The sequence below is a fragment of the Xenopus laevis genome, chromosome 6L, assembly GCF_017654675.1.
Source record: "Xenopus laevis strain J_2021 chromosome 6L, Xenopus_laevis_v10.1, whole genome shotgun sequence".
In the NCBI taxonomy this organism is placed as follows: domain Eukaryota; kingdom Metazoa; phylum Chordata; class Amphibia; order Anura; family Pipidae; genus Xenopus; species Xenopus laevis.
Genome location: NC_054381.1, coordinates 45898642 through 45926286, shown reverse-complemented (window position 1 = coordinate 45926286; position 27645 = coordinate 45898642). Strand labels below are relative to the sequence as shown.

Below are 27645 nucleotides of genomic sequence, written 5' to 3'. Positions count from 1 at the left end.
TTTGTTGCCAACTGCACATAAAAGATTTTTAACAATCCTGACGAACAGAATAACTCCTATCGAGGATTATAGAAACTTTTGACACACTGGGGCTCATTTATCAACACAGGGCAAATTTGCCCATGGGCAGTTACCTATAGCAACCAATCGGTGATTAGCTTTTTAAAGCCAGCTGCAAGTATAACAATGAATGTAGCAATTTGATTGATTGCCACTGTCACTATTATTTTATCTCCGTATACAAAATCTCATAAAATGCCTCCTACTTGTAGTATTGACTTGGGGCATTCAGGTATAAGGTAAAGAAAATCATGACAATATTTTTAAACATCCTGAATGGCTACATCATGGAACATGGTCCATCAATTTCACTTGCTATGATATTTTTTAGTCCCCAAGGTACCTGTATATTTATATATATGTAAAATCAAATAAAAGGCATTACATTTAATAACACCTACCTGCATGTTTTCCCTTAGGTCTGTGGCATCCCGTATAGGTTGAATAGCGTTTTTGAAAACTTCATCGACAGACTTTATTAATAATGTTCTTAGGGATGCATAGTCCCTTGATTTCTTTGCTTTTCGCACAGAGAGACCACGTTTATGTGGCTTTCCTCCACCCCTGCGGTTTGTAATAGCCACATGCACAAATAATGATGTATGTGGTAAAATATCTCCTGTTAAAGATTGCAGGGGAACATGTCTATACCCAGGTTGTAGACACTCAAATGGAATAGTGTACTGGCCAATAAATTCATCGCCAATGTAGTCATCATCAAGTACCACAAAACGCACCATAGTTAGTTCAGGAAGGTTAATCTGAAATTCAAAACTTTCGTCAAAAATTGGATTGTCACCATTTTGATGAACTGTTTTTGTTCTCTGCTCTGCGCAATCTGCGGGGATACCGTGAATCTCAACATAGACGTATGGATCCACAACATCTCCTTTGGCACCTGACCCTTTTGGCTTTGGGAAATGTTGTCCACTGATGATTTTAATGTGAAGAAGCTGAGGAGATACTCCAGGCACAGAGTCTTTTGTGTTTGCACTGAAGAAAGATACCTCTTCCCGCATTATAGAGGGTCGCATAACATATCCACAATTCCCATTTTGCCGGAACCAGCCAATGTTGAGATCCATCATTAATCCTGGAGTCTGATAATTCATTGCTACAATTTGGCAACCACACTTCCAAAAATCCTGGGGATTCATATTGCTTGAATCTATTCTCATCGGGCTGGGAAATATTCTAGAAAGATATCTTTTGTTATAATTAACAAAATCTCCAGGATTTTCATTGGCATATTTCCCAGCAGCCACTTCATTAAAGGAGCACACTTCCCAATATTTCTGGTTCTGAAAGGATACTTGAAAATCAGTGAACTGAACTGATTTACAAATGCTTACCATGTCTGAAAACTCCTTGCAAAGCTGTACTCGCTTTACTGGAGCAGTGTTTTGTTGCTCGTCTCCATCTTTCCCAACTCTTTGTGACATCTCTAGGCCCTCATCCTCGTCTGTTACATCCCCCTCAATCCCAGAACAATCCGAGTTTAGTTTTTTACCTTTGATCAGCAGCTTTCCTTTTAAAGATTCAGGGGATGGAAGGTAAGACTCTTCTAAGTTGGGAGATGTTGTATACAATTTGTCTTCTAAAATTTTTTTCATATGCTGAACCATGACTTTTTGTTGTTTAACTGAACAGTGGTTTTCCAAACATAAAATGAGAGGGTACTCTGAGGCATAGAAGGCATACTTGTTTATTATTTCAATCACGCTACGGAAGACTATCTGTGAGGTCATTGTGTGCCCTGTGTAGATCACAGGTTCATTGTCTGGCCCATCCCATACATCTAATTCAACACTTCTGCACCCCATTTTGAGTGCACGTATATAGCCTGTAATATCAGAAGGGCCCCTAAACTGGTCTTCAATTAAGTATGTGTTATGTGATGCATTTATGTAATAGTGGGACAAAGGTTGTGTCATGTCTTGACATACTTTTTTGTGCTCTGGATCAAAAATACTGCAATCGGGTGACATAAGATAATTTGTAAATCCATCCAGTGAAAGGGAACCGGTCTCTTGACCTTTAGACGGCTCATATTTCTTGATAATATCCAAGCTAATCTCCTCTGTCACATGTGCTATACCCTGTTCAGCTTCCAAGAACATCATAAGGTCCTTGGTATCCAAATATTCTTTATTGCTTGAAAACTGGACTAACAAGAAGTATATTTCTGGTCTGGTGCAGAGCTCATGAAAAACTTCAATGAACTCGTCTTTTGTCACATCGGTGCTAACTTTGTCCTTGGACTTCTGTAACTCTTTGAACTTCAACTCAATTTTACTGTTTTTAAGACCAGGGTTTACATTTTTTATAAACTGCACAGCTTTACAGAGAGGTATGTGCATCACATTTTCTTCATCTAGATCCCTAAACATTTGGGAAAGCCAAGAAATACGCATATTATCTTGGAAACTTTCAATCATGTCCAGTGTATGCTTCCCATATGAAATCAAGTAGCGTAAACCTGTTACCCAGACATTTGCAACGTCAGCGGAGTTTGCCACGAGATCTAGCGATTCATAGTTCTCACCATATATTATAGAAAAAGCACAGTCTTCTGATATCTGGTCATAAATTCCATTGCTGCGGAAAATATCAGTATTTTTCCCAGTTCTTACTTCCTTGACTGATTTTATATCAATTTTTGCCTTTTCAGAGTCTTTTTTAGAAGGCTCCCAGCGTAAAGACTGCATGTCTGCATCCAAAAGGAAGTAGCGGTGGTAAATTCTGGAATTGGACCTAACTTTCTTCAGTTCAGAACCTTCAACCATGGCATTAATACAGTCACTGGCACTGCTGATCTTTTTCTCTGTTGGCATGCTGCTGAATGATACAGTTTTCTTACGTTCCCTCTTCTGCTTGGTACCATCCTGAAAAACACAAACCATAAACATGATAAGCCAACATACTATACTTTCTTCTGCAATCAAGAACAGTAAAGCAAGTCTCGGCTTTCTGGCAGTTTTAGAACTACAATTCTCTCTACTACAAGTCAACCAGCGGCTGGTGGTCGGATGAAAGATGCTCAAGAGAATCAAGTGGAGACAGTCAAGCTCTGATGACTATATTATTACTTGATAATCACGTCTATACCATTCAAGGGAAAAACAGTAGTATCCTGAAAATTCATTACTTTAATTAGACCTCAGGTACATAAACATATTGATATGCCTTGCCTCTGTGCTACGCTGCCTCAAAAACCATTATTTTAATTACCAGGAATTCTGATAATTGCTAGGAACACGCAGCTCATGTAACTGACAATTAAAGCATTTTGATTCTGCGCACTCAGCACTGTTTGGGGGGGGGGCGGTGCACAGAGAAAATAAACTTTAAATCCATGATGTTACTGTGTCTAAACAGAGAAATCACTTCATAGGAAAAAAAAGCATGTTATCTTTGATGCTGCTGCCAATTATTCACACTAGATGAAGGAATTTTAGCTCAAAGTTTATCTCTGATTGTTTTACTGATTTTCTTTCTGATTCAAAATTCATTTGTCACTATTTATAACTGCCCGGTAATTATAATTAAAGAGATATTTCAGAACATTGCTATTTTTGATTCTCTAAATTTGCTTATTGACATTAAAGAAGCCATCGCAAATCCCTGTCCTACTGTCAACTTACAGGCATGTCATATTTAAGGGTACATTAAAATAGTACTTAAGTACTCAGAGGGTGCAGCTGTTGGCCTAGGCAGGAGCCAGCAGACTAAGCACAAACAATCTGTACTATACCCAGGCAGCACATACTACACTTGTGCCAACAAGAAAGCTAGTATGCTGCCAAGCTTTAAATAGCACAAGGAAATGTTATAATAGACAAATGTGAGAGGCCGTTATATATAACTAATTGGTAAACTATATGTAATGGTAACCATAGTTACTGCTTGTAACCAGTGTGTACATTTTAAAAATTATTATTAAAGGAACAGTAACACCAAAAATTAAAGTGTTTAAAAGTAATGAAAATATCATGTCATGTTGCACTGCAGTGGTAAAACAGATCTGTTTGCTTTAGAAACACTACTATAGTTCATATAAATAAGCTGCTGTGTAGCAATGGCATATTCACATATTCCACAGTGCTGTACCATAAATGGTTGTATACAACTTAATATATAGATTTACATACAAAGCAACCAGTAACTGATACAAGAGATGAAGATGACAAACCCTTTTTACCCATGAGCTGCAGTAGTTTTCTTATTAGACAGAAAGACATATTTATGGGACTTCAGCATACCTCCCAACATTTTGGAAATAAAGAGGGACCAAAAAATCAGATGCGCATAACGCAGCGATTTTTTGACCACGCCCATTTTTTGGTGACACTCCCTAATCACCATGTTCCTTTTACTAAACTTGGCAGGTTATAAACGTTTGAACATATTTCTGTGTTTTTTTTCCAGTTATTACAGTTTTACTAATTACAGTCCCCCTGAAAACGGGACAGTTGGGAGGTATGCTTAAGGAGTCCTGGCTACAATGGCTTTCTACTATTACACCAGGCTACTGATGCAATTCATCGCTTATCTACTACATTGAGGTTTATATGGCTGAGGAAACAAAAATCAGCACTGCAACATCATAATTTACAAAAGCTGAACCTTGTTTTCTGCTTGATGCTTCTCAACAACATCAGCACACTGAGCATGTGCCGTGCCACTGACACTCAGCGATCGCCTATCAGGATCCAAGATAGAAACCTCCTCAAGACCTGAGTCACTGCTGTTACAGGACTCCTAAGCTTGTCTGCAGGCACACTATGTTCAGTATATACAAATAAAGCATTTCTAGGCACATTGATTTTTAGGCTCTTTAAACTATTCCAAAGTTAGTGTAATACTTTACCTCTCTTTTAAAAACTCAAACTTACACACTCTGGCATTCATACACAGACATACCCAACCACATATATAGATGGACATTTCAGCCTGTAACAAGCAAATAGCTGCAGTATTATATATTATGTGCTAGATTTGCACACTGTGCACCTAGCATGCAGTAGAATGTGTATGTGCTCCACTGTTTGGGTCGATGTACCATTGAAAATTCATTATTCTGAGCAAAAAGAAAGTGTTATCCCCAGGTAACTAGAAGCTTATTCATACTGTATCGTTAGGAGTTCAGCTTGAGCCAAGCACTGGAAGCTGCATCACTACTATTATGTGAAATACAGTTAGAGGGATTAGAGTAAAGAACAACAAAAAATGTTTGTATTTGAACACTGCATTTCCAGGATCTGTCAGTTCCCTGCTTCTGATGTAGTTCAATATTTTGTTTTGATTCAACAGAGAGAAAAACACTATTGAATTGTTTTACTGCATCCTGGCATTTTGCTCAAGTGGCTAAACCCCACCAGGTTAAAAAATGATGTACACAGGGGATATTTGTTTTACCACTCTGTAATACTGTGTGAAATATTACACATTCTTGGTTTAGTCAATTTCTTAAACCTTTTCCATACAGATTTACAATTATTACAAGGTGTTCTTTCACACAAAAGCATTACGTGCCTTGGCAGGAGCAGATTTCTATTAACTTTTCAGCATGCTAAATACAACATGAAGGAAAGTAATTGTTGAATAGTTTGTTATTCCAGTCCTACACATACCTGAGTCTGAAATGTTTGTTTCACCGCAACCACATGCAATTAATAAAAGTCACACTTTCATTTTGATTCACAAAATACAACTTCTCTTGTCATGTTTTAGCAGTAAAATTATACTACAGGTATGAGATCTATTATGCAGAATATTTAGGACCTGGGGCTTTATGGATAAGGGGTCTTTTCCATAATTTGGATTGTTTACGAAAAATTCATGTAAACATTAAGGGGGTTATTTATGAATATCCGAACCTCGAATAATTCGTAATTTTCGATGGTCTAAAAACTCAGAAACCCCGGCATAAAAAAACAGAATATAAAAACATGGCATCTCAAACCTGTCGAGGTTGCATAAAAGTCAAGGGGAACAGTCCCATTGATTTTTGGTTGTGTCGTGGGTTTCGGGAAATTTTATGATGTTTTCTAAACTTTCGGGTGAAAACTCCGAAAACTTCTCAGTTTTCGGGGAAAATTCACGAAAAAAGCATGAAAATCTGAGCTTTTCCCGCAAAGTTAATTTACAGGAAAATGTAATAATAAATAAACGTTAAAAACCCGAGCGGGTTAGATCGGAATTTGTAGCAGCTGATATTGAGATAAATTTGGACCTTGATAAATAACCCCCATAGTTTTTGCGGAAAACTCCGAACAATTATGAATTTTTGGGGAACGCTCCGAAGTTTTCAGAGTTTTGCCCGACCCTATTTCTTCGGGCTTTTTTCTTCATTAAGAAGGTCCATTTGGGAATTCAGAGTTGCTCGAAGTTGGATATTAGAAATACTGAGATAAATTGGGACCTTGATAAATAACCACCTAAATAAACCAAATAGGATTGTTTTGCTTACAATAAGGATTAATTAAGCACTGCGTATCTTGACAGCGCTATATAAATAAATGATGATGATGATGATGATGATATTCTAGTTAGGATCAAGTACAAGGTACAGTTTTACTACTACAGAGAAAAAGGAAACAATGTTTAAATATTTGGATTATTTAGATAAAATGTAATCTATGGGAGACGGCCTTCATGTAATTCAGAGCTTTCTGGATAATGGGTTTCTGGATAACTGATCCCATGAATCGAGTAAAAAAATTTAAAATACACTAGAACCCCCATTTTATGGTTTGTAGGGGACTATGAAAAAATAGTGTAAAATACAGGAAAATATAAAATTTATTGTTCAAGTACTCAAAGGATCACTTCTTTACATGGTTGTGCCTACCAACGACATTAATAAAATAGCACAACTTCATCCAAGTTATTTCATAACGAGAGGCTGCCAGATCAGATAAGGAACTACTGCCAAAGTCTGTCAAACAGAAGTACTGTGTAGGAAGGCAAAAGAAACAAACAGTATAGAGAGAGAGAGAAGAAAAACCAGAGACACAGAGTAAAACTCTGCAACATATGCGAGTAAATTGGATTTTCTGGAGACTACCCTCTTCACATTTTCATTAGATTTTCAGATAATCTGGCACACAGTGCAAAGTTATTTGGAGCAAAGAAAGCTTTGGCATAGGTATGTCATTATCTGGGTATAAAGGAGGTATAGATACAGTTGAAAGTAAACTTTGGACAGTCCTTGCCAGATTACATATTCAGTTAATTTTGTAAGTGAAGAGTAGGAAACAACTACTGCACGAAAAGTTTGTTAATAAAGGACATAATTGCAAATGTTAAGGCGCAAAATGCTTTGGACTTTTTCCCTGCCTTACCTAGATGTATCTTCATTCTGTTAACCCCCTCGCCCCCCGTACATGTTCTTGCCTTTTATGTATATTTGGAAGTATAAAAGATAATTTTGCTATTTAACTCCTACTTCCCAACCATCTTTGATCTCTACACATACAGTAAGAGCACATTTATTATGCAGTACAAAACGTGATAAAATTTGCTACATCTTCGGCATGTAAAAAATAGCGTTTTTTTCTTAGAACAACTTTCACCGGAACTTGCAAAGGTCTGAAGTGGTTTAAATTAACAGTGTAGAATCTAGGGTTCACCTGGCGTAAAATAAAACGCACCTTGATTAAGTTGCCAGTTATTTTACACAGCTTTTTACGTGCTTTTCATTCAACAGCATAATAAATAGGCACTTGCGGAACAGTGGCCCTTGAGATGCCATGTTTGTATGACTGTGCAACTAATCTGCCTTAGAAATACTTAAAGGAGATGTTCACCTTCCAAACACTTTTTTTCAGTTGAGTTGTTTTCAGATTGTTCACCTTTGTCCAATTGCTTTCATTCTTTTATTTCTTACGGTTTTTCCAAAATTAAAGTTTAAAGTTGAATGTCCCTGTCTCTGGTGTTTCAGTCTGGCAGCTCAGTAATCCAGGTGCAGATTCTGAACTGTTACAATTTTGCTACATTAGTTGATATATTTATCAGCAGCATCTGTGGAATATTAGCAACTATTGTATCAATTATAACAATTTAGGGCGAGGGCACCTGTGGCGTTTTTAATACAACATATTCAAGTGTAAATACACACAAAATAAAGCCCTACTAAAAATAATGGAATAGGCACTTTAGCAAATCACCACAGGACGTTTGCGAGCCATCATCCGCCACGAAACTTCAATATTTGCGCTTTTCAGCAGAAACCCCACTACCCCACTGAAACACCATATTATTGAACTCTATGGGATCTGCGGGTTTGGAAATACACATCGCTGAAATATGCTGCGTATTTTCAATATGGCGGCCAAACTTTTGCAAGATGGATTGCTCATATATGTATTTGTGGCGTTGTATGATGGTGATATAATGACATTGTTTACTAAAATTCTTCTGAGATGTTTTACTCCAAGGCTTTTTTTGATACACATGATCATCTGCAACCAAGTGCTACCATTGGTCAAGTACAGAGCATGTGACACTACAAGGAAAAGGGAAGTGGCACTGTGGATGTGACCGCACACAGCATATTGCAGTTGTTGTAACTAGATGTTACTGGGCTCCAGTGACGTAACTAGAGGGGGGCGGGCCCTGGCGTGGGACGTACTGCTGGGCCCCCCTCCGTACACCCAGAACCGCCCGGGAATCGTGGCGCGTGAGCTGCTGGGGGGGCCCTGAAGGGGTGCGGGCCCTGGCCCAATCGCACCCCCTGCTCCCCCGGTAGTTACACCACTGCTGGGCCCCACAGCAAATTAACTTTAGGGCCCCCAAAATAACCAGAGGTTGTTTTTTTTTCTAATATATGTGGAAATTGCTCATTATTTAGGGCCGCTTGGCCCCCCCTGCAACTGCAGGGTCTGCTTTCTCTGTAGTTACGCCCCAGGCATATTGCATCATACAAACACACATAACAGCGGGATTGTAGGGAACTAAAAAAAAACAAATGCATTTTGGGAAAAGAAAACTGCAGGCTGAAAAATGCATGTTATCATACACGTGTGGTTCCATTGACCTATTTATGCTTGACTATGTGGTTTTAAAAACGAACCGTAAAACACGTATAACCTCACCCTTAATGAAACTCAGGGATTTTGCTCAGCAGGGACAAAGATGAGAAATGTATCAACTAAGGGGCAAATTTACTAAAGGGCAAAGTGACTAACGCGGGCGAAAATTCGAAGGAGATAGACTCTAGCAGTACTTCGCTCCCTAAAACCTGGCGAATTTCTGCTCTGGCGAATGGATGTAACTACGCGAATTCACTAAGATGTGGTTAACTCTTCCGCCAGACTTGCCTTCGCCATCTCAGACCAGGCGAAGTGCAATAGAATAGATAGGAGTTCCTCAAAAAATTGTTGAAAATGTTTCTAAGTCCTAAAAAACAATTGTGTCTTTTCCTTTTTCAGGGTGATAGGCTGAAAAATAGCGTAAATTCTTTTTGGGGTAAACAGCTTCCCGCCTACATTTCCTAACATATAGCACAATAACTATACACTGGGCTCATGTGTAGGGCAATATAACAATTTTATTTTATTAAGGTTTCCTGGGCTTGTGTCATGTAATGTATTTGCTGCAACATATAAGTCCATTCAACTTTAACTTTCCGCCGTATTCAAATTAGCCGACGCTAGCGCAACTTCGCTTTGCTTGGCGCAAGTAATGCTAGTGCAACTTCTCCAGCGTTTCGCACCCTGAAATCAACTTTGGATTTTAGTGAATTAGCATTTTCTTAAAGAATCTACGCCTGGCGAAGTGTTGCGCTGTGAGTGAAGCCGCCGCTGGCGGATTTCGGAGGTTAGTAAATTTGTCCCTAGATGTATCAATTTAGAACAGTTACAGAGTCAGCGACCCCCCTCCCAGAGCTGCTTTAGAAAGACATACTGTAAGAAGCTGAAAAATTATTCAATATTAGAAAAACTGTCACCTACAGAAAGTAACTGGAAAAAATCTATTTCTGATGAACTACATGTATCTGAAAACAACTCAAAAAAAGTGTTTGAAGGTGAACAACCCCTTTAATGTAATAAAAAACATCTACCATTAGCAAGTAAAGTAAAAACATGCATAAAATTTGCTCCAGGTCAAGGAAAAAACATGATTCATTAAGATATTTGGGTTCACACAGCAAATCAGCTGATTGGTCACTAATGTATTGGTTACTGAAACTTGAGCTAACTTTGCACCGGTAACAGACCTTTGAATTTCTACCTACAGTACTAGGGTTACCAACTTCCAAGTGAGTAGGTCCACCTCAGAGTGGGGAGTCAAAACTTAAAGGGGAACTCCACAAAAACATAACTTGATCTTTTTGAAAAGTAAACATAATTTCAAGCAACTTTGCAATATACATCAATTAAAAAATATGTAGGCTTTTCATGATGATTTTTAATGGTTTCTGACAGTTCCCTAAGCCTAGCCCCCCTGCTCTCCTACTGATCTTTCTGACTACTTTGCTGAGCTGGCTGACTACTGTTACTTTGTATCAACAGCCAGCTGTCCTTAGACTGCATCCTCCAAACCCCACAATTCCCTGCACACATGAGTTCAATAAGGCATGGAACATCATAGTGCAATGCCTTGTGGGTTATGTAGTTCCTGCATGCTGTCTGTAAGCTGAGGAGTAGTTATTACAATTTGTAACATCAATATTTAGTCCCTTCCCTGCCAGTATTTCAAATGATGCAGAAAGAGAAGAACTGTTAAACAGCTGAATTTCAGCATAGAAAATGGCATTTATTCATACTTTTTGAAGAAACAGGTAACTGTGATGGGTATATTATGGGTTTCTGTGCTATGTGGGCCTCTTTATCAAATTTTGGTTTGGAAGCCGGAGTTCCCCTTTGGAGGGGTGGAATCTGCAGCTGAGAGATTAGGTTGCAAGTTTGGATATCAATTGGCCCAATGCAATCATATCATGCATACCCAATGGGGCCGATTTATTGTGGTGAACTCTAACTTTCATACACTGATAAATACACCTCTAAAAATACCATAGGAATAAACAGAGGGCGGGGAATTGTACTGTGGTGAGCTTTAATTTCACTTTGATAAATCTACCCTTTTGTATTTTACATCATAATATTTCATGGACATCTCCACAATTTAAAAACGTGAAGGATGACATCACAAGTCAATTAAAGCAAGCTTAATTTTTAGGGAACTTGATTGGCGTCTTCTTTCAATCTTGATCATTAATAACGTCACAAATACCTGCAGTTCAAGTGTGGGGTGTGCTTTAATCCACAAAACTGCTACATCTATTCTCAGTTATTATGCAGTTCAAATCGATAGCTGCTCTACCTTGTGTAAGCTGGGAAAACACAATTAATATTTTAAATCTTCTACACTTCATCTCATTTTACTTGAAGTTAACTTTCTGACATGTGGTTCCATGTGAAATGTGTATGAAGTTAATGGTTAAAAGAACCATTACTGGAATGCCTAGAAGGCATGCTTCCGATTTAACCCCTAGCTGTCCTATACCTTTAAGACCAGCCTGGGGGGTTGAAACAGTAATTTGTTTCAGTAATTTAATGCCCTTTTTAGTGGATTGGGTCTTTGATAGTTTGCCAACATTTTTCGGAGCTTTGTTCAGCTAAGGACCTTTTGAAGGAGGGGGAGATACAGTGAGGGATTGTCCAACTATTCAAAAAATAAATCTACAATCTGAAGAATAGTAGCCAACTTGTTCCATTCAACAAAAGGAAAAATATGAAACTAAAGATAAAACAGTCCTTGAAGAAGTACCTCTGTTTTATAAACACAAAAAAGTGTTTGCCTTTACAATGGCTACGGCACTCTCCTTGTGTGTGTGAAAGCCTTTTACTGTGCACATCTCTGTTCTACTGCTGGAACAATGGGTTATTTTTTTACTCATTCTTCAATTCACTTTTAGCAGGAAAATGGCAGTGGTATAATTGGTCTTAGTATTTTTATTTTAGCTTACTTTTGTGGCTCTGAATTATTTATAGAAATGCTGATTAGTAGCACTAGCTAGGAACCAAATATAAATATTCCAAATAATGCATTTGCTGCAGAGTTTATAAGACTCATTTTGGTTGATTGCTTAAAATGACATTGCTATTTTCTATTGCGTTTGTCAAGCCTTGTAAAAGTCATTAAGGTCTATCCTGGCCATTAAACTGTCATTCTAAAGGGTTTACCTCTGAAACAACAGAAAAACAGAATGTTTTGATTCATCAGTTGCGAAACAAAAGCAAAACAGGTGTTTTGGTAGAAATTTTTTTTTTTCCTCCAAGTGCATGCAGATGACTTGATTCTAATTACTTATGCCGCCCTAAAAGTTAAGCAAAGTTATTTATCCCCCATCTCAGATCTGTCAACGTCCCATATAAGTCAATGGGAGAGGCACCTATCTCAATTTAAAGTTTTCATGGTCAGCGCTGGGTTTAGCCTGAAATCCGACTTTGTCAGGGTTATCAGGACATAAACTCTAAAAATTTGAAAAATTCAGAAAAAAAGCCTGAAGAATTTGAGCAATTCGTGAAAAAAAATGGAAAAATTTGAGCGATTTGGTTTTTGCTCAATTTTATCGAGTTTTTCCGCAATCTGATTAAATTGAGTTTTTTTAATATTAAATAAAATAAAATCGGGCATGGGAGTTTGGTCGTGTTTTTTTTGTAATAAAATATGAGATAAATTTGGATTTTAGTAAATAAACCCCTTAGAGTGAAATACAGCAGCAACTGAGAAAATGTTGCATTACAAGTCACTTGAGTTGGCTATGACTTCTGCTGACATAAATAAATCTGAGAATGTAAAAGTTAGGATTGATAAACGTTGAACATACAAGTAGAGCAAAATATCGAGCTAGCATACTCGATATTATTACTAATATAGCATTACTTTTAGTGCATGAACACAATGTTGATTCTTCCACCTAAACAACCGGATTTCTTCCTTGAAGTTGCAATGTGTTGGGTTAAATATATGTCAGTAAATCAGAAGGCTGCCTAGGTCCATTAAATATTCAGTTATACAGCTTGTTAGGAATGCTTAACATAGGCAAGCATCAAAGCCTAATAGCAATTTAGCAACTACAAATGTAGCTTTTTTTTTGTAAAATTATTGTGCATTTGTTTAATTAAATGCTTTCAAAATGTCAGTACTCTGAAGTGCTACAAATAACTAACTGGAATATTTCCAGTCCCCCTGTACAATAGCTACATGACTGCTTTTCATCATATTTATGGAGACCATGTTCCAATAAACAGCTCAAGTGCCCTTCATTGCTGAAAGGTTGCTGTGGATTGTGCCACACAACTTCCCCTTTTCATAATAAAATAAAGCCAACACTATTTATGTAAAGAGGGTGCAGTTTCCTTTGGATTCCTTTAATGCACCTCTCTATTATAAGTAATGTAAATATTAACCATGGAAGCCTTGATTCATTCTTGTCTACAGAATAACGGACCATCTTGTGAGACTAATCTCTATCTATTAATATGCTATACAGGTATGGGACCTGTTATCCAGAACGCTTGTGGTTTCCAGATAAGAGACCTTTCCATAACTTGTACAAGGTACTGTTTAATTATTTCAGAGGAAAAAGGAAATCATTTTTAGAAATGTCAATTATTTGATTAAAATGGAGTCTCCAGGAGATGGCCTTCCCATAATTCAGAGCTTTCCAGATAGCGAATCCCATACCGGTATCTAGAAATTTAACCATAAAACATAACAGGGCTTTTCTGCTTTTTCTGCAACTGGAATGAAATAAAAGCAATTTGATAAAAAAAAAAACAGAAATGCACAGTCATACAATACCTTACTTATTATCAAACATTTTCATATATGCACACTAGTATCCTACATTAGAGACAGTCTCACAGGCCATGGTTTAACAATCTCAAGCAATAAAAATGCCATGTTAACGCTCCCAGTTTTTATTCATATTTACATATGTAAGTGCAAGGGGTTAGACCTGTATTAAATAATATCAATCAGCCATACAATGGCTTATACAGTGCTGTACGATATTGAAATTAAAAAAACACAAACATTGCTGCCGTGAAGCGACTTAGTTCTATAAATTGTTTTCATTCAGGTGTAAATGTGTATGAATCAGAGCCATTTTGAACCATGAATATTTATTCTCTGGCTATATTTTTACAATTCTCTACTAGTGTCTATGGAAAGCTTTATACAAGGAGTTCTCTAACTTTTATCACCAAGGCTCCACAAGTACTCTTTATTATTATTATAGTAATAGTTTGGGGGCCCATTTATTAGATCTCAAATTTATCTGGTCGAGGTTTTTAAGGGGAAAACTCAAATTTTTTGTACTGCATCTCAAACCTGATCACGTAGAAGTCAATGGCAGATCTCCCTGAAGTTGTTTCTTGACATTGTGATCTGCACTGAATAATCCAAAACTCGAGTTTTTGCAGAGTTTTCATAGCGTTGTATGATACGAATTGACACTCAATTTTGTATCGTATTTTTGTCGATCCAACTTTTTCAAGACAAATTATTGATAAATTAGTTTGATTCATGGAAAGGAGTTTGGTCGACTTTGTTTTTGTAAAAAACTGAGATTAATTCAAGTTTTAGTAAATAACCCCATAAAACTGGTGATTTTTCTATAGGATATGTGTGCTTACAAACACAATTGCTACATATTGTTGTTTTTTTTTACAAAACAAATTGTTGTTATTGCAATTATTTATCTTTATATTCAGGCCCTCTCCTATTCATATTCCAGTTTCTTATCAAATCAATGCATGGTTGCTAGGGTAACACAGACCATAGCAACCATATTGCTAAACTTGCAAACTAGAGAGCTGCTGCATAAAAAGCTAAATAACTCAAATTAAATAAAAATGAAAAACAATTGCAAATTGTCTCAGAATATCAATCTTTACATCATACTAAAAGTTAACACAAAGGCAAACAGCCCATTTAAGCTATACTACTAGACAGATGGGTAAAAATATAGTATTTTTTTAGAAAATTCTGCTGTGTGTTAACTTTTAGGCACTCTGGCTTTGAATGCTAAGGATTCTATGACGTAGGTCATTTCATTTAAAAAGCTGTTTGTTTGAAATCCCTGCATTTATTAACAATTGTTCCAAAAAAAGGTCAAGTTATCTGCTGAAAGATCTGAACTGTGGAAATGTATTTGCTTGTGTGCAGCCATTACTGTAGAAATTAGTGGCACAATACCCTGAGTATTAGCTTTATAATAACATTTTAATTTTTTATGTAAATGTCCTCCAATTGAGAAACAACGTTACCCTTTCATGAATAATGAAATCTGTAGATTGTGAAGGACATAATAGACAAGCCTAGGCATCGAATAAATGCCACATAAAAGCAGCAGACTAACATTCATGAAGCCTTTTAGTACTAATTTGTCAGCACTTAGAATTGATTTACCCAGTTTTCTCTGTATTGCCTTTCCAAGAAGCTTCAAGGTAACGCCACTCTCTCTTGCTGGCTTCCTTTCAAACACCTTTACACTGTCAAATCAAAAGATGGCTATTGTGTATTTTCAAGTTTACAGAAGGGTGTCACTCCTAAGGGCACCTAACAATCTAATCATCCTTTCTACACTTTAGGGCTTATTTACTCAAACAAATCTCATTTGTTTTATGAAAACAAAGTTAACCAAACTCTCCCTTCCATGAAAAACTCATTCATCAAAAAATGTTCTCAAAAAAATCAGAGCAACAAAATATTGCCTTAAAATCAATCGTCAATTTGTATCGTACAAGTGACTGACTAAGGCTTGAATGGTAAATTGGAATTCTTGAAAAATGTTTTGGTCAAAACTCATTTGATTTAAAACCACCAACTCAAATTTGAATGTGAGCTGTATCACAACCTTGGCCCTGGAAACAATTCTAATTTGACTATTCTCCACCTAAGACCTGCCACGTTCATGTAGAAGTGAATAGCAGAGGTCCCTCAAACTATTTGATGATGTTCATAGTAGTGATGAGCCACATTTTTGCAAAGTTTCACTTAGAAAATGACGCCCTATAGACTCCAAAGGGTGAAATAAAATGTCGCTAGTCCATAAAAATTTTGCGCATCAAAAAAAAATTGGACGTCAAAAAAGTATTTTTTTTTTCAGAGGAAAACAATTCAAATTTGATCACAGTTTTCAGATCAGGACTATTCGATTGAATTTTAGACTTTCAAATTTTTTCATAAATAACATACAATGCGAATAGTCAATAAAATCTAATTTATTCAAGTTTAAAAAATTCACATTACTCTAATCTCTAAACATTACTCTTTGATAAGTAACCTCCTAAGAGTTATTTCTCTATTTCTTTTCAACATGTCTCGCTCTGTCTCTCCTCCTTATCAAAGAGCAGCAGAAAAATGGTCTTTATATTTGAAGACAAAAAAACCTCCAAAAATGCTCTTGTAATCTATGGGATATTTTAATAGACATATTACTGATGACAATTGGAGGGATCAGCAATTTAGAATTTACGGCTTGGATATAAGAAATTATATAATAGAATGTCTAAGTCATCATTCCAATTGGGACCTTTATCTGAGAAACCTAAGATAAACTTTGATTTATCTCCTCAATTTGTTATTATAGATGTCAAAATAAATCATAAAAAACACTTATTTAACTACTACAATTACTATTATTACTTTCACTTAGTAATGTTGCACTGTTATACATTTCTCTATTAATATTGGATAGAAGAGGAAGTCCCATATTTAGATAATATTATATGAAAAACTTTTGCTTCAAAGAGGTGATACAACTCAGATCTGGGAATAAAAAAAATAGATAGAATTTCATACATTTCTGGATACCACAATTAGTACATCTAATAATACAAATTCATGAGTATGGTCATTCACATATATGACAGATTATTAACTATTGTTTTCTACTTTAAAGAGAGAAATAGTTAAAGAGACACTGTCATGGGAAAAAAATGTTTTTATTTGTGCCAGCCCAAAGTTTCTATACCTAATTCTAAAAAAAATAAATATGCAAAGTATATACCCTGGAGCCTGGACCACAAAAAAATAAGTCTTCAATAAATTAAATGTATTGCTGAGTTTTTTTTAGTTGGGGATTATATTGGTTCTTATTTATTGTTATGCATGCTGGTGTTATGAAATATCTTTTAAAAATAAATATATAATGTATCAAAAAGGTTCAGCACTCACAGGATTTACGAAATAAAATTATTTTTATTTTCAGAACTTCAATCTGACGTTTCGGCCCAAATCTAGGCCTTTCTCAAAGTGAGATATGCAATATATATATATATATATATATATATATATATATATATATATATATATATATATATTTTGTATTGGGATGGGTGGCACACCGCTTCTCAACTTCACCCAGTTGCACGGTTAAAGTATCACATATGCCCTCTCAAATGAACCAGCAACACAGGGATATTTTTCAAAAGTAGAAAGTGTATTTAGTGAAGCATGTTCCAGCCAACGTAACGTTTCGGTCCCTACCGGGACCTTTCTCAAGGCCCAATCAGTGACTTGAGGTGGATTCATATGGGTCATAACTGTTTGCTTTTGAATATGAGCTGAATTCTAAGGATCAATTGCAAACTCACTGAACAGTTATGTCCCATGTCAGCCCCCTTCAAGTCGTTGACTAACTCAAGAGTTAGAGTGCTGAAAAGCAGGAAGTTGGATTCTGGCTATTATGTTAGACATCCAGTCACTCCAGCCTTTATACATTACATTTTGCTAACTATATTAGAAACATTTTTTATTTTGCAAAGCCTATCTATTTATCCAGTTTTTATTTTTACACTGAACTGTTCCATTAAAGCAGAAATGGCTTGCAGAATGTACATAACAAAAGCAGTTACTGAACTTACACTACAACTGGATGTTGAAAATACAGCCTATTTATGTACACTTTAAACAAATCTATACAGTTAATAATTAACGTTCTATGGACAGAAGAAAAATCATAATTTAACTGAACATTTTTATTAGGGACAATGAACAGGAGTTTAGCAGATGGTTCTGTACTATAGTGTCATAGGACATGAGAATGAACCAACTGATTAAACACAATGTATGTGAAATGAGAAGCAACTCAACTGACACAGGGGACTTCTCTAAATGAAAACATTTTCTTATCAATATGACAGTACATTAAATAAGGCATGTAAGTTTTTAACCTTGCTTCCATATTGCTCAAATACACATTTACTACTTTTGAGGCAGGGTGCAAAGGGCAAAAACAGATGCAAAGATACATGTTTTTCAAACTTCGCATCAGTGGTGAGCACCCAAATCAGAAGGTTCTGCAATCCACTTTGCACTTCCCTGATGAATACAAGATCCCCTGCATTGTATTCATGGGGGTGAATCGTGGCATCAATGCTCACTTCTGGGAAGCACCTACAAATTAAGTTAAAGGGATTCTGTCAGCGGAAAACATGTTTTTTTCAAAACACATCAGTTAATAGTGCTATTCCAGCAGAATTCTGTACTGAAATCCATTTCTCAAAAGAGCAAACAGATTTTTTCAATTTTGAAATCTGACATGGGGCTAGACATTTTGTCAATTTCCCAGCTGCCCCTGCTCATGTGACTTGTGCCTGCACTTTAGGAGAGAAATGCTTTCTGGCAGGCTGCTGTTTTTCCTTCTCAATGTAACTGAATGTGTCTCAGTGAGACATGGGTTTTTACTATTGAGTGTTGTTCTTAGATCTATCAGGCAGCTGTTATCTTGTGTTAGGGAGCTTCTATCTGGTTACCTTCCCATTATTCTTTGTTTGGCTGCTGGGGGGGGGAAAGGGAGGGGGGTGATATCACTCCAACTTGCAGTACAGCAGTAAAGACTGATTGAAGTTTATCAGAGCACAAGTCACATGACTTGGGGCAGCTGGGAAATTGACAATATGTCTAGCCCCATGTCAGATTTCAAAATTGAATATAAAAAAAAACCTGTTTGCTCTTTTGAGAAATGGATTTCAGTGCAGAATTCTGCCGGAGCAACACTATTAACTGATTCATTTTTAAAAAAAATTAATTTCCCCATGACAGTATCCCTTTAAGAATGAAGAAAGTCTTTCTTTTGGCTATTAAGGGATAGTAGGAACAGCCCTATCGTTCAAGAGATATTGTAATCTGTGGAATACAGGCAGGTTTTTGTATTCAGAGATTATATGTTTTACATACCAAATATTCATCTTACAATGTAACAATTCCCTAAGATGGTTGCAAGAGTGCACAAAAACGAGTGTATTACGAATAGACACCAAAAAGGTCAGTTTTAGCTAAGAATTTGCAATAAAGTAGGCTGCAGTTTTCTCATCACAATCTTACTAAACAGTAGTAAGGTCTCACCCATTTGAAACATCATATCAAATTTACAATCTTAGTCATAGGTGTTTGCAAGGATTGTGGTTACTGAAAAGCTATAATCAAAAGGAAGGTTTGGCCTCATAGTTGAAGAGCATGGTCTTAAAGGAATCTTGTCATTCTTTAAAGAAAGTAAACCTGAAAAAAATGATTGTAAAACTGCTCAAGGTGGATTTCTAAGCACTTTGTAAAATGTAAATTATTTGTTTTCCGTTTCAGAACTATTTAATTTGTTATTAACTGCCATTATAATGAATTTTGTAACAACAGCGCCAACTGCTAGTCAGTTCTGTAACTGTACAGTCAGAGATATATGTTCAAAAGAAAAACAGAGGAGTTGCTCTGCTCAATAAAGAGATCAGAAGCTCAGATGCCCTTTCCCGTCTCTTTCCTGAGCAGAGCAACATCAAAACTATTCTTTATTTTCCTTCTGAAGGTATAGCTCTTTCTGTCCCTGCCCACTTTCGATGACATCACTTCCGGTTTGCAGCAACATCACTTACTGTGTAATGGTGGTCGGCGGGTTTCAGATCGGGTTGCGGATAAGGCAGTTGTGGGTCCGGGCCGGGTAGTGGATCAAAGTGGGTAAAAATATGGGTTGCGGTTCGGGGCGCGGGTTCAGGTCTTATAAACTGGTTCCGCGCAGGACTCTACCCTGTGCCCTCTTCCCTGATGCCTAAAATTTTTACTGCAAATGCACTGACTGTACAGTTAGAAGAAATAACAAGCAGATGATGCTGCTGTTACAACATTCATTATATTGTCAGTAAATAAATTAAATAGCTCTGAAATGGAAAAATATATATATAAAATGTTTTTTTAATATAAATTGCAAAAGTGCTCAAGAAAAGCATCCTGAGCAAATTCACATTCATTTGTATAAGGTTTACTTATCCTTTAATACTACAATGTTTACTACTGCACTCAGCATTCTAAAAACCTCCTTAGATCATTTGTAATTCCTCACTTCTAAAACTCTGTAAGAATTTTAAACTCCTTCAATTGTAGGGCTCTGTGCTAGAGTCCTGCAGCAGGTCGGGTACCCATTGGTTACCCACAAGAAATGCAGGTACCCTGCGGGGTGATGGTAGGATTTTGGGTACGGGTATAGATGCGGGTCGGGTTGCGGGTCTCATCTAAATTTCTTCTCTTATCTTATGTTATATTGTTTATATTTTACTCATTTTAATATGTAACAAAAACTTGTTTCTGTCCCTGCCCACTTTCGATGACGTCACTTCCGGTTTGCAGCAACATCACTTACTGTGTAATGGTGGTCGGCGGGTTTCAGATCGGGTTGCGGATAAGGCAGTTGTGGGTCCGGGCCAGGTAGTGGATCAAAGTGGGTAAAAATATGGGTTGCGGTTCGGGGCGCGGGTTCAGGTCTTATAAACTGGTTCCGCGCAGGACTCTACCCTGTGCCCTCTTCCCTGATGCCTAAAATTTTTACTGCAAATGCACTAAACAAATGAAACAGTAATTTTTAGTTTTATACAAGCAATAGATTTTCTTTCTTTTTCTCACTGAAAAATAGATTGTGAAAGTTCCATTTCAAGTTGGCAGAAACCCTTTGGCAATGGCTTGTACATATGCATAAAGCTATAAACAGACTAACTGAACTGCTTACAGGCATATGCTGATAACGAAGCTAAATGAGCAAAAGCCTCAAGAGGAAAAGGCAAGATGGAGCATAACCAGGTTTTTGCTAAGCTTGTATTGCAGGAGAAGTATAATGTAGACTTCATAATGTGTTATATTATTAGGCACTTTAATAATTGATAGAGTAGATATGAATGATTCTGATTCACAGAACATAATAAAGCACTAAAGCCTGACAAAGACTTCACATGCAAATGATACTTGTTATGCACAGGGCTTACTGTACCAGCCAAGAGGTACATTAGCCTAAGAACAGTGCCTGTTCTGTGCCTTAAAATTTGTTTAAGAGCTCAAGTCATTTATCGATTATTGCTTTTACCCTATGCCCGGTGTCCTTGCACATGATCAGTGACAGATTTGTTTCAATATTTTTATTTTTACTAACCTGGCCTAAATATTTTATCAAGCATGCACAACCTTTGTTTAGCAGCTTCACCTTAAAAGTGAGCACCCATAAAAACCCAGATGATGCAGGGCAATTGTCTAATTGGCTTTCAGGAAACCTGCAGAATACTTCAGCGTCTATGCAGCCATGCAGGGCAAATATAAACAGATTGCCAGGGATGCACCATATCCAAGATTTGACAGTCCCCTGAAAACTGATTTCTGCCTTATGACATAGATGAGACAAGACTTTTACCTAAAATAATCTACTTTTAATACTATAATACAGTATTGTAAATGCATAGAGACCACTGCACTCACACCAGGTATGGTTACCTGCTATAGGCTAGCTCAAAGATTTCCAAACAAAAACCCTTCTCCTCAGCCAGGTATTAAATAAAAAAACTACTTGTATTCTTTTTCATATTAAAAAGTAAATAATGAAGAGCAATCGAAAATATTTTAGAACCGGCCAATCTGAAAGGTAACTTAAAGCTGAACCACCCCTTTAAACAAAGTTGCCATTAGAGTTCATATTAAACCATAAAATCGGTTTACATGTACAAACATTATTAGAGCAGATGAATTATAAATTGCATTAATACAGGTTTTCATGACAAAAAACTGACCTGCCCGTTTTTAAATATAAACTGTACACAACAATAAGCTCACATTTTTTGTTAAATAAACATACTTTTATTACAATGAAAGATATATGTGAGAGGAATAAATAATATATGGCCCATAGACACAATGCCTATAGCCATGTAATTATCTTTCTATTGAATAGCTGATGCACAATGCAGGAGCTGCTATCGCTGCCTCTTACGGAGACATTTGTATTCACCAATTCTGAACAATTGTCAGCAAAGTACCTAATATATCACTGCAATGTTAAAATAATATTTCAATATATTTTAGCTGGTAATTTGTTGATAACTGGTGAACCTCACGACACTTGAAAATAATTTCTATGGTCACATCCCTGAGCCATTGCATCACATGAAACTTGCTCTAAGGAATATGACACCCAAGGCATTGTTTACCAAGGTTATAATCTGGCCGAGTGCCCCACTCCACCCTATCCTAAACTCTGCCCTAAAACAGAGTATATGTAAAGGTTCCTATATATGGTACAACATAGGAATACCTTGTTACTGCTGTATAATTCCCACTTATCTAGCTGTAAGAATAATACTGATTTGTGAGAGGTGGCACGTCACAGGAAATCATCCGACCTGTTTAACTAAACAGGATGGATGGATTAACGAGCAGAAGGAAGGTGCTATCTATACCCTTCTCCATCATATTTGTGAGGCAAATTTTAATTTGTAGTGTAAGCCAAGTCTTTCAGGGAGAGGCAAACCTTGATACTCCACTAATAATACTCTGTTTAAGAAATGGTAGAATGCAGTGGTAATGCACAGTGCCATAAATAGATAATACTAGGCTCCACAGCAAATTTAATTAAGGGCCTCAAAATAGTGGTAAATCGAACCATTCTACCAAGTAGCGATGTGCGGACCGGGCCGATATCCGCGGATTTACCCGCGGGTCGGGTAGGTTCGGGCTGACCTCGCACTCCTCAAGGGTGACGGGCAGGTACGGGTTGAGCTCTTCTCCTGCTCTCCCCGCACGCCACCTTTAAATGCCGGCTTCCAACTTCTGGGTTCTTCTTTTATAGATGCTGCGCTTGCTCACCCGCCCCTTTTGTGACTTCATAAGCAGGGCGGGTTGGCGCGGATCTATAAAAGGAACCCAGAAGTCGGGCTCGGGCTGGTGGAGGGAGGGCAGTTGGCGGAAATCCCGATCCGCACATCACTACTAGCAATGTATATTAAAATTGCTAATTAATTAGGGCCTTACTGGGCCCTCTACGCTATACCTCCCAACATTTGAAAATCAGAAAGAGGGACAAAACATTTTTGACCACTCCCATGTTGTGACCACATTCCCTAAATACCATGTCCATTTTACTAAATTTGGCAGGTTATGGAAAGTTTGAAGGCTTTGGGGTTTGGCCAAAATCAGGATTAAAGGGTTTGGTGCATCCTTAATAACTTTTGATCTGTGCTACTTCTCAGCAAGGAAAACCATGAAATCTGTAGTAGGCATCACCACTGATTAATAATCTGTAATCTTCAAATTAAAAAACACCAGCAGGCAGAGGTTTATCGTACTCAGAGAAGTAAATGTTCAATTATTGAAGTACATGGCTTGTCTTAATTATAAGTAGTAAAGCTAAGGGTACACAGGGCGTGTGGTCTGCTTCTCTATTCCTGCTTTTTCTACACAAGATTTAAGGAAAAGTAAAGCCTCAATTGCTTTCGTTTGCCGAAATTTTTCACAGTTCCTACACAGGATGACAAAATCAAGATAAAAGTATGTATCTGCGCAACAGGCTATGAAAAAAAGAACAAATAGCATAACCTAGCGCAATACTGAATACTTGAATGTAAAAAACTCGAATCGGTGTAGTTGGGGTGAAAAACTCAAATACTAGAATTGAACTCTTAGCCTAAAAGATGTAACCTTCCAGTGTACTTAGATATTTTTCCATGAGCAGGGCCTTTATTCTAACTTGTATCAGTCACTATTTGCAAATTTGTTGATGATGCCTTCTATTATAAAGCATTATGGAAAATGTTGTGTAATATGTATATAATAATAAAAATAAGGTGCATCATCTTCTGATTGCCAGGCTTCAGATTTTCTTTTAAATAAAGCAATATGAAACAGTAAAGCATTTGTGACAACAATGACAGTTTCACCAGTCTTTTGCAGATCTTCAAACGTACACATTGAAAAGAGCATTACTTTATAAAGTGAACCTATACAGGAAAAAAGATACCTATCTTCAAATGCATTTTGCACTACAATTCGCAGAAAATGTTTTGTTGTTTTTATTTCCAGGAAATCATTACAGTTTCATTGTTACTAAAAGTCATGGGAAGATATACTTTTGTGAAATAAAATATTAAAACCAACAATGCTTGAGGTAGAGTTTGCATCATTTAGTGAACTGATATTTTGTAAGTCACAAGACGTTTTGGACTTTCACCAAGATCATATGGTTTAAATGTAGAGCCCTTCCTACTTGTTCCCACAGAAATGACTGTTTGCTTATTGTGGATTCATTGAAATGAAACTCCCTTTGTTAAAGAGAAGGAATAAATCATGTTAACTGTAAAGACAAGAATGTTTTTCTCTTTAAAATGTTGTAAGGTTTCAAGATGAAGGTAAAACTGCAAAAAAAAGTTTTTCCTTTGCAAAACATTCTTAAATAAGCAGCTTCACTCGGCAGAGAATCATTAATTTCCATGCTGCATTGTACCTAATACCACCAATAAACTATGATGCCAGTGAGAAAGACACCCTTTTACAAAGGAGGCTCTCTCTCATGTTCAATAAACATATAAATGGATCACATTGTAACACAGTAATTAAGGCTGGAAAAATGTTCAACCTTTCTTGTCTAAATCAAACCTGCCTGACCACGTATTAATCCGGAAGGTACAAACTACATCTGAAGTCTTGATTAAGCTGAGCCATCTGTACCCCTACAAAGTAGTTCTTGGAACTCTGAATCCTTTATAGTATACATGATGATCGTAATTTCTTTTCAAAAATTGCAATTACTTTTCTCCAATCCACAGGCACTATACCAGAAAAGAGGGGAGCAGAGGACAGGAAAAGTCAGGGAGCTATGTTAAAGGAAAAATAAACACCTCTTTTTGGCATTAGCTCATTCAGTTGGGTTGATGTAGAAAAAGTGCATACTACGCTCTGAATTATACTTTACATTTTTTTTACCCAGGCATACATGACTACACAGGTTGAAGAAAAGAATGGTTGTCCCTTGTTTTATTGAGAAGAGTGTCTGTGCACTATCCTCAATTTAAAGCAGAGTCTATTACTTCACATTTAAACAAGGTGAGGGAGGGGTTGTATGACACTGCAAGGGGGTTGGGAAATGGTTACTTCCTTTTAGTCTGTGAAATATCGGTGTAAAAAAAATTATATTTATTTTTGGCAGTGCAGATTGTTAATATAAGCCCAGTTTATGAGTGGTTCTTTAACGAAACACAACTGTCAAAAATGGGGTTATATTTTCCCTTTAAATACCAGTTTGCTGAATGTTACACTGGTAGCAGTATGAACAGCTGTAATTAGCTGCAGTGGCTTACATAAGCACAGCCCTGATGTTGATCTCTTACTTTGGGAGATCTAGCAGAGGTCCATTGATAAGAGACTGCTGCTTGGAATGCAGGACATGGATCCACTGGAACCAATACACAACTCTACCTCAAGAAAAATCCCAGTCTACCCCCCCTAACATTGATAATAAAAAAGCTACAACATATGTAACAATTTACGTGGTCAGTATGAGGCGTTAAACAAACAATGCGCTACCAACAAACCCTTCTATAGGCAAGAGTGGAGAAATACAAACCTGGACCCTAGGGATAAATGAATCACCGGACTGAGTTTTAGGGGACTAATATTTTGAAGCTATCTATGTTATGAAGGCAGATAGATATAGCTGGTAACTATTATCTCCCTAGTTTACACCCCTTCTCGCCATTCATCAATTTCCCTTTTTGTCTATTTATTTTTCTCATTTTTTATCTTCCTCAGTAATTCACTTTTTTTTTTTTACATCCTAGAGAAGATAAATTGCATAATTAATGTATGTTGCCTCCCACTGGTTACAATTAATCTATTATCTGGATGTAGTGTGCATAAAATGCTCTGATAGATAAAGCACCTGCTGCGGTGAATAAAATAGGGCACATGTACAATAGAAAAATGAAGAAGTCAGAGCAAAGTAGTACTTTTTTGTGACCCAATTTGATGCAAGCATAGTATCAGTGGTTGGTCTGGAACTGGGCATCCATGAAAAATGAATATGTTTACAAGAACAACCATGTGAACTTAACATGCAAAGCTATTTCTCTGTTACACAAGTTTGTGCTATCACATGAAGTCCAGTACCAGACAATTTACAAAAGGAACAGCAGGGAAATGACTTACTTAAGTTTCACTGATCGGAACCTTGCTAGGGTGCACAAGTGATCGTACGAAAGTTTGAGTAGCCACACCATCAAAAACAAGTAAAAATACATAAAATACAAACTAAATTAGGAGAGAAAACCATAGAAAGAGATTCCTTCTTTCAAACAGTGCAAATTTACTGGAATAGAAACAGAACTCTGTTCTGTTGGCTACACATTTGCCATTTACATCTGTTTCTTTACTGTATATAGAAAAACCACATACTACTAATTTTGAGATTTTTGGGGATTTTTTTTACAACGTGGTTAGTGCTGTACAGCCCCTGGTTCTAAATGTGGCATCACACATGTACGAGCACTAAACTCAGAAGAATAAAGAGCACAAAAATCCTAAAAGTAATGTATGTATGTATAACTTTATTTGTAAAGCGCTGTTATATGTTATTTATTAGTGCTGTTGCATAAAAGTTCAATAAAAATGAAAGTGCTATGTGGAAAAGACACCATAGGAAAGAGGTCCCTGTCCCATAGAGCTTACAGTGGGTGAGTGGCTAACATACAGGCACAAATTGGAGGGTAAAAAGTGCACAAGGTAAAGGCATTGCCCAATAGGTACCAGGAATAATGTTGTAGTGCTCCAAAAGGTAGACTCTTAGTTTTTCTTGGAGATTGAGTGACCATCCTTATGGGTTTCTGTGTTTATCCATTGCTAGAGATCAAAGGAGGTGGTTAGATGGAGAAATCGTGATGGCCATGACTGGGAGGGGTCATCGATGTGACAACTGAAGTCACCCAGAATAATTGCAGGACTGTCAGAGCACAAGAAAAAGGAAAGCCATTCAAAGGATTCAAAGTCAGAGAGAAATGTAGCAGGAGATTTGGCAGAAGGAGGTCTATAAATAAAAGCTACCCGTGCATTGAGAGGGTAGAACAGTTAAATTGCATGTTCCTCAAAAGAAGGAAACACGAAGTAGTGAGGTGTAGAGATTAGATTAAAGCGGCAACATGGGGAGAGCAGAATGCCTACTCCTCCCCCAGGGCCAGTAGTGTGGGGGTATGAGAGAAGGTAAGACCATAGGAGAGAGCTGCCTCAATAGAATTGTCATTCTGAGAGAGCCTGGTCTCAGTTAGGGCAAAGAGCTGA

At 37.0% G+C, this 27645-nt stretch overlaps 1 protein-coding gene across 1 annotated transcript in view; it reads right to left on the bottom strand.

The window, feature by feature from the left end:
• Nucleotides 1–27645, bottom strand: part of LOC108718917 (inactive phospholipase C-like protein 2) — a 150872-nt gene that overhangs the window by 54887 nt on the left and 68340 nt on the right. The window contains exon 3 of the mRNA XM_018267435.2: nt 462–2945. Coding sequence (XP_018122924.1) covers nt 462–2945 — 2484 coding nt within the window. The remainder of the gene's footprint in view (nt 1–461; nt 2946–27645) is intronic.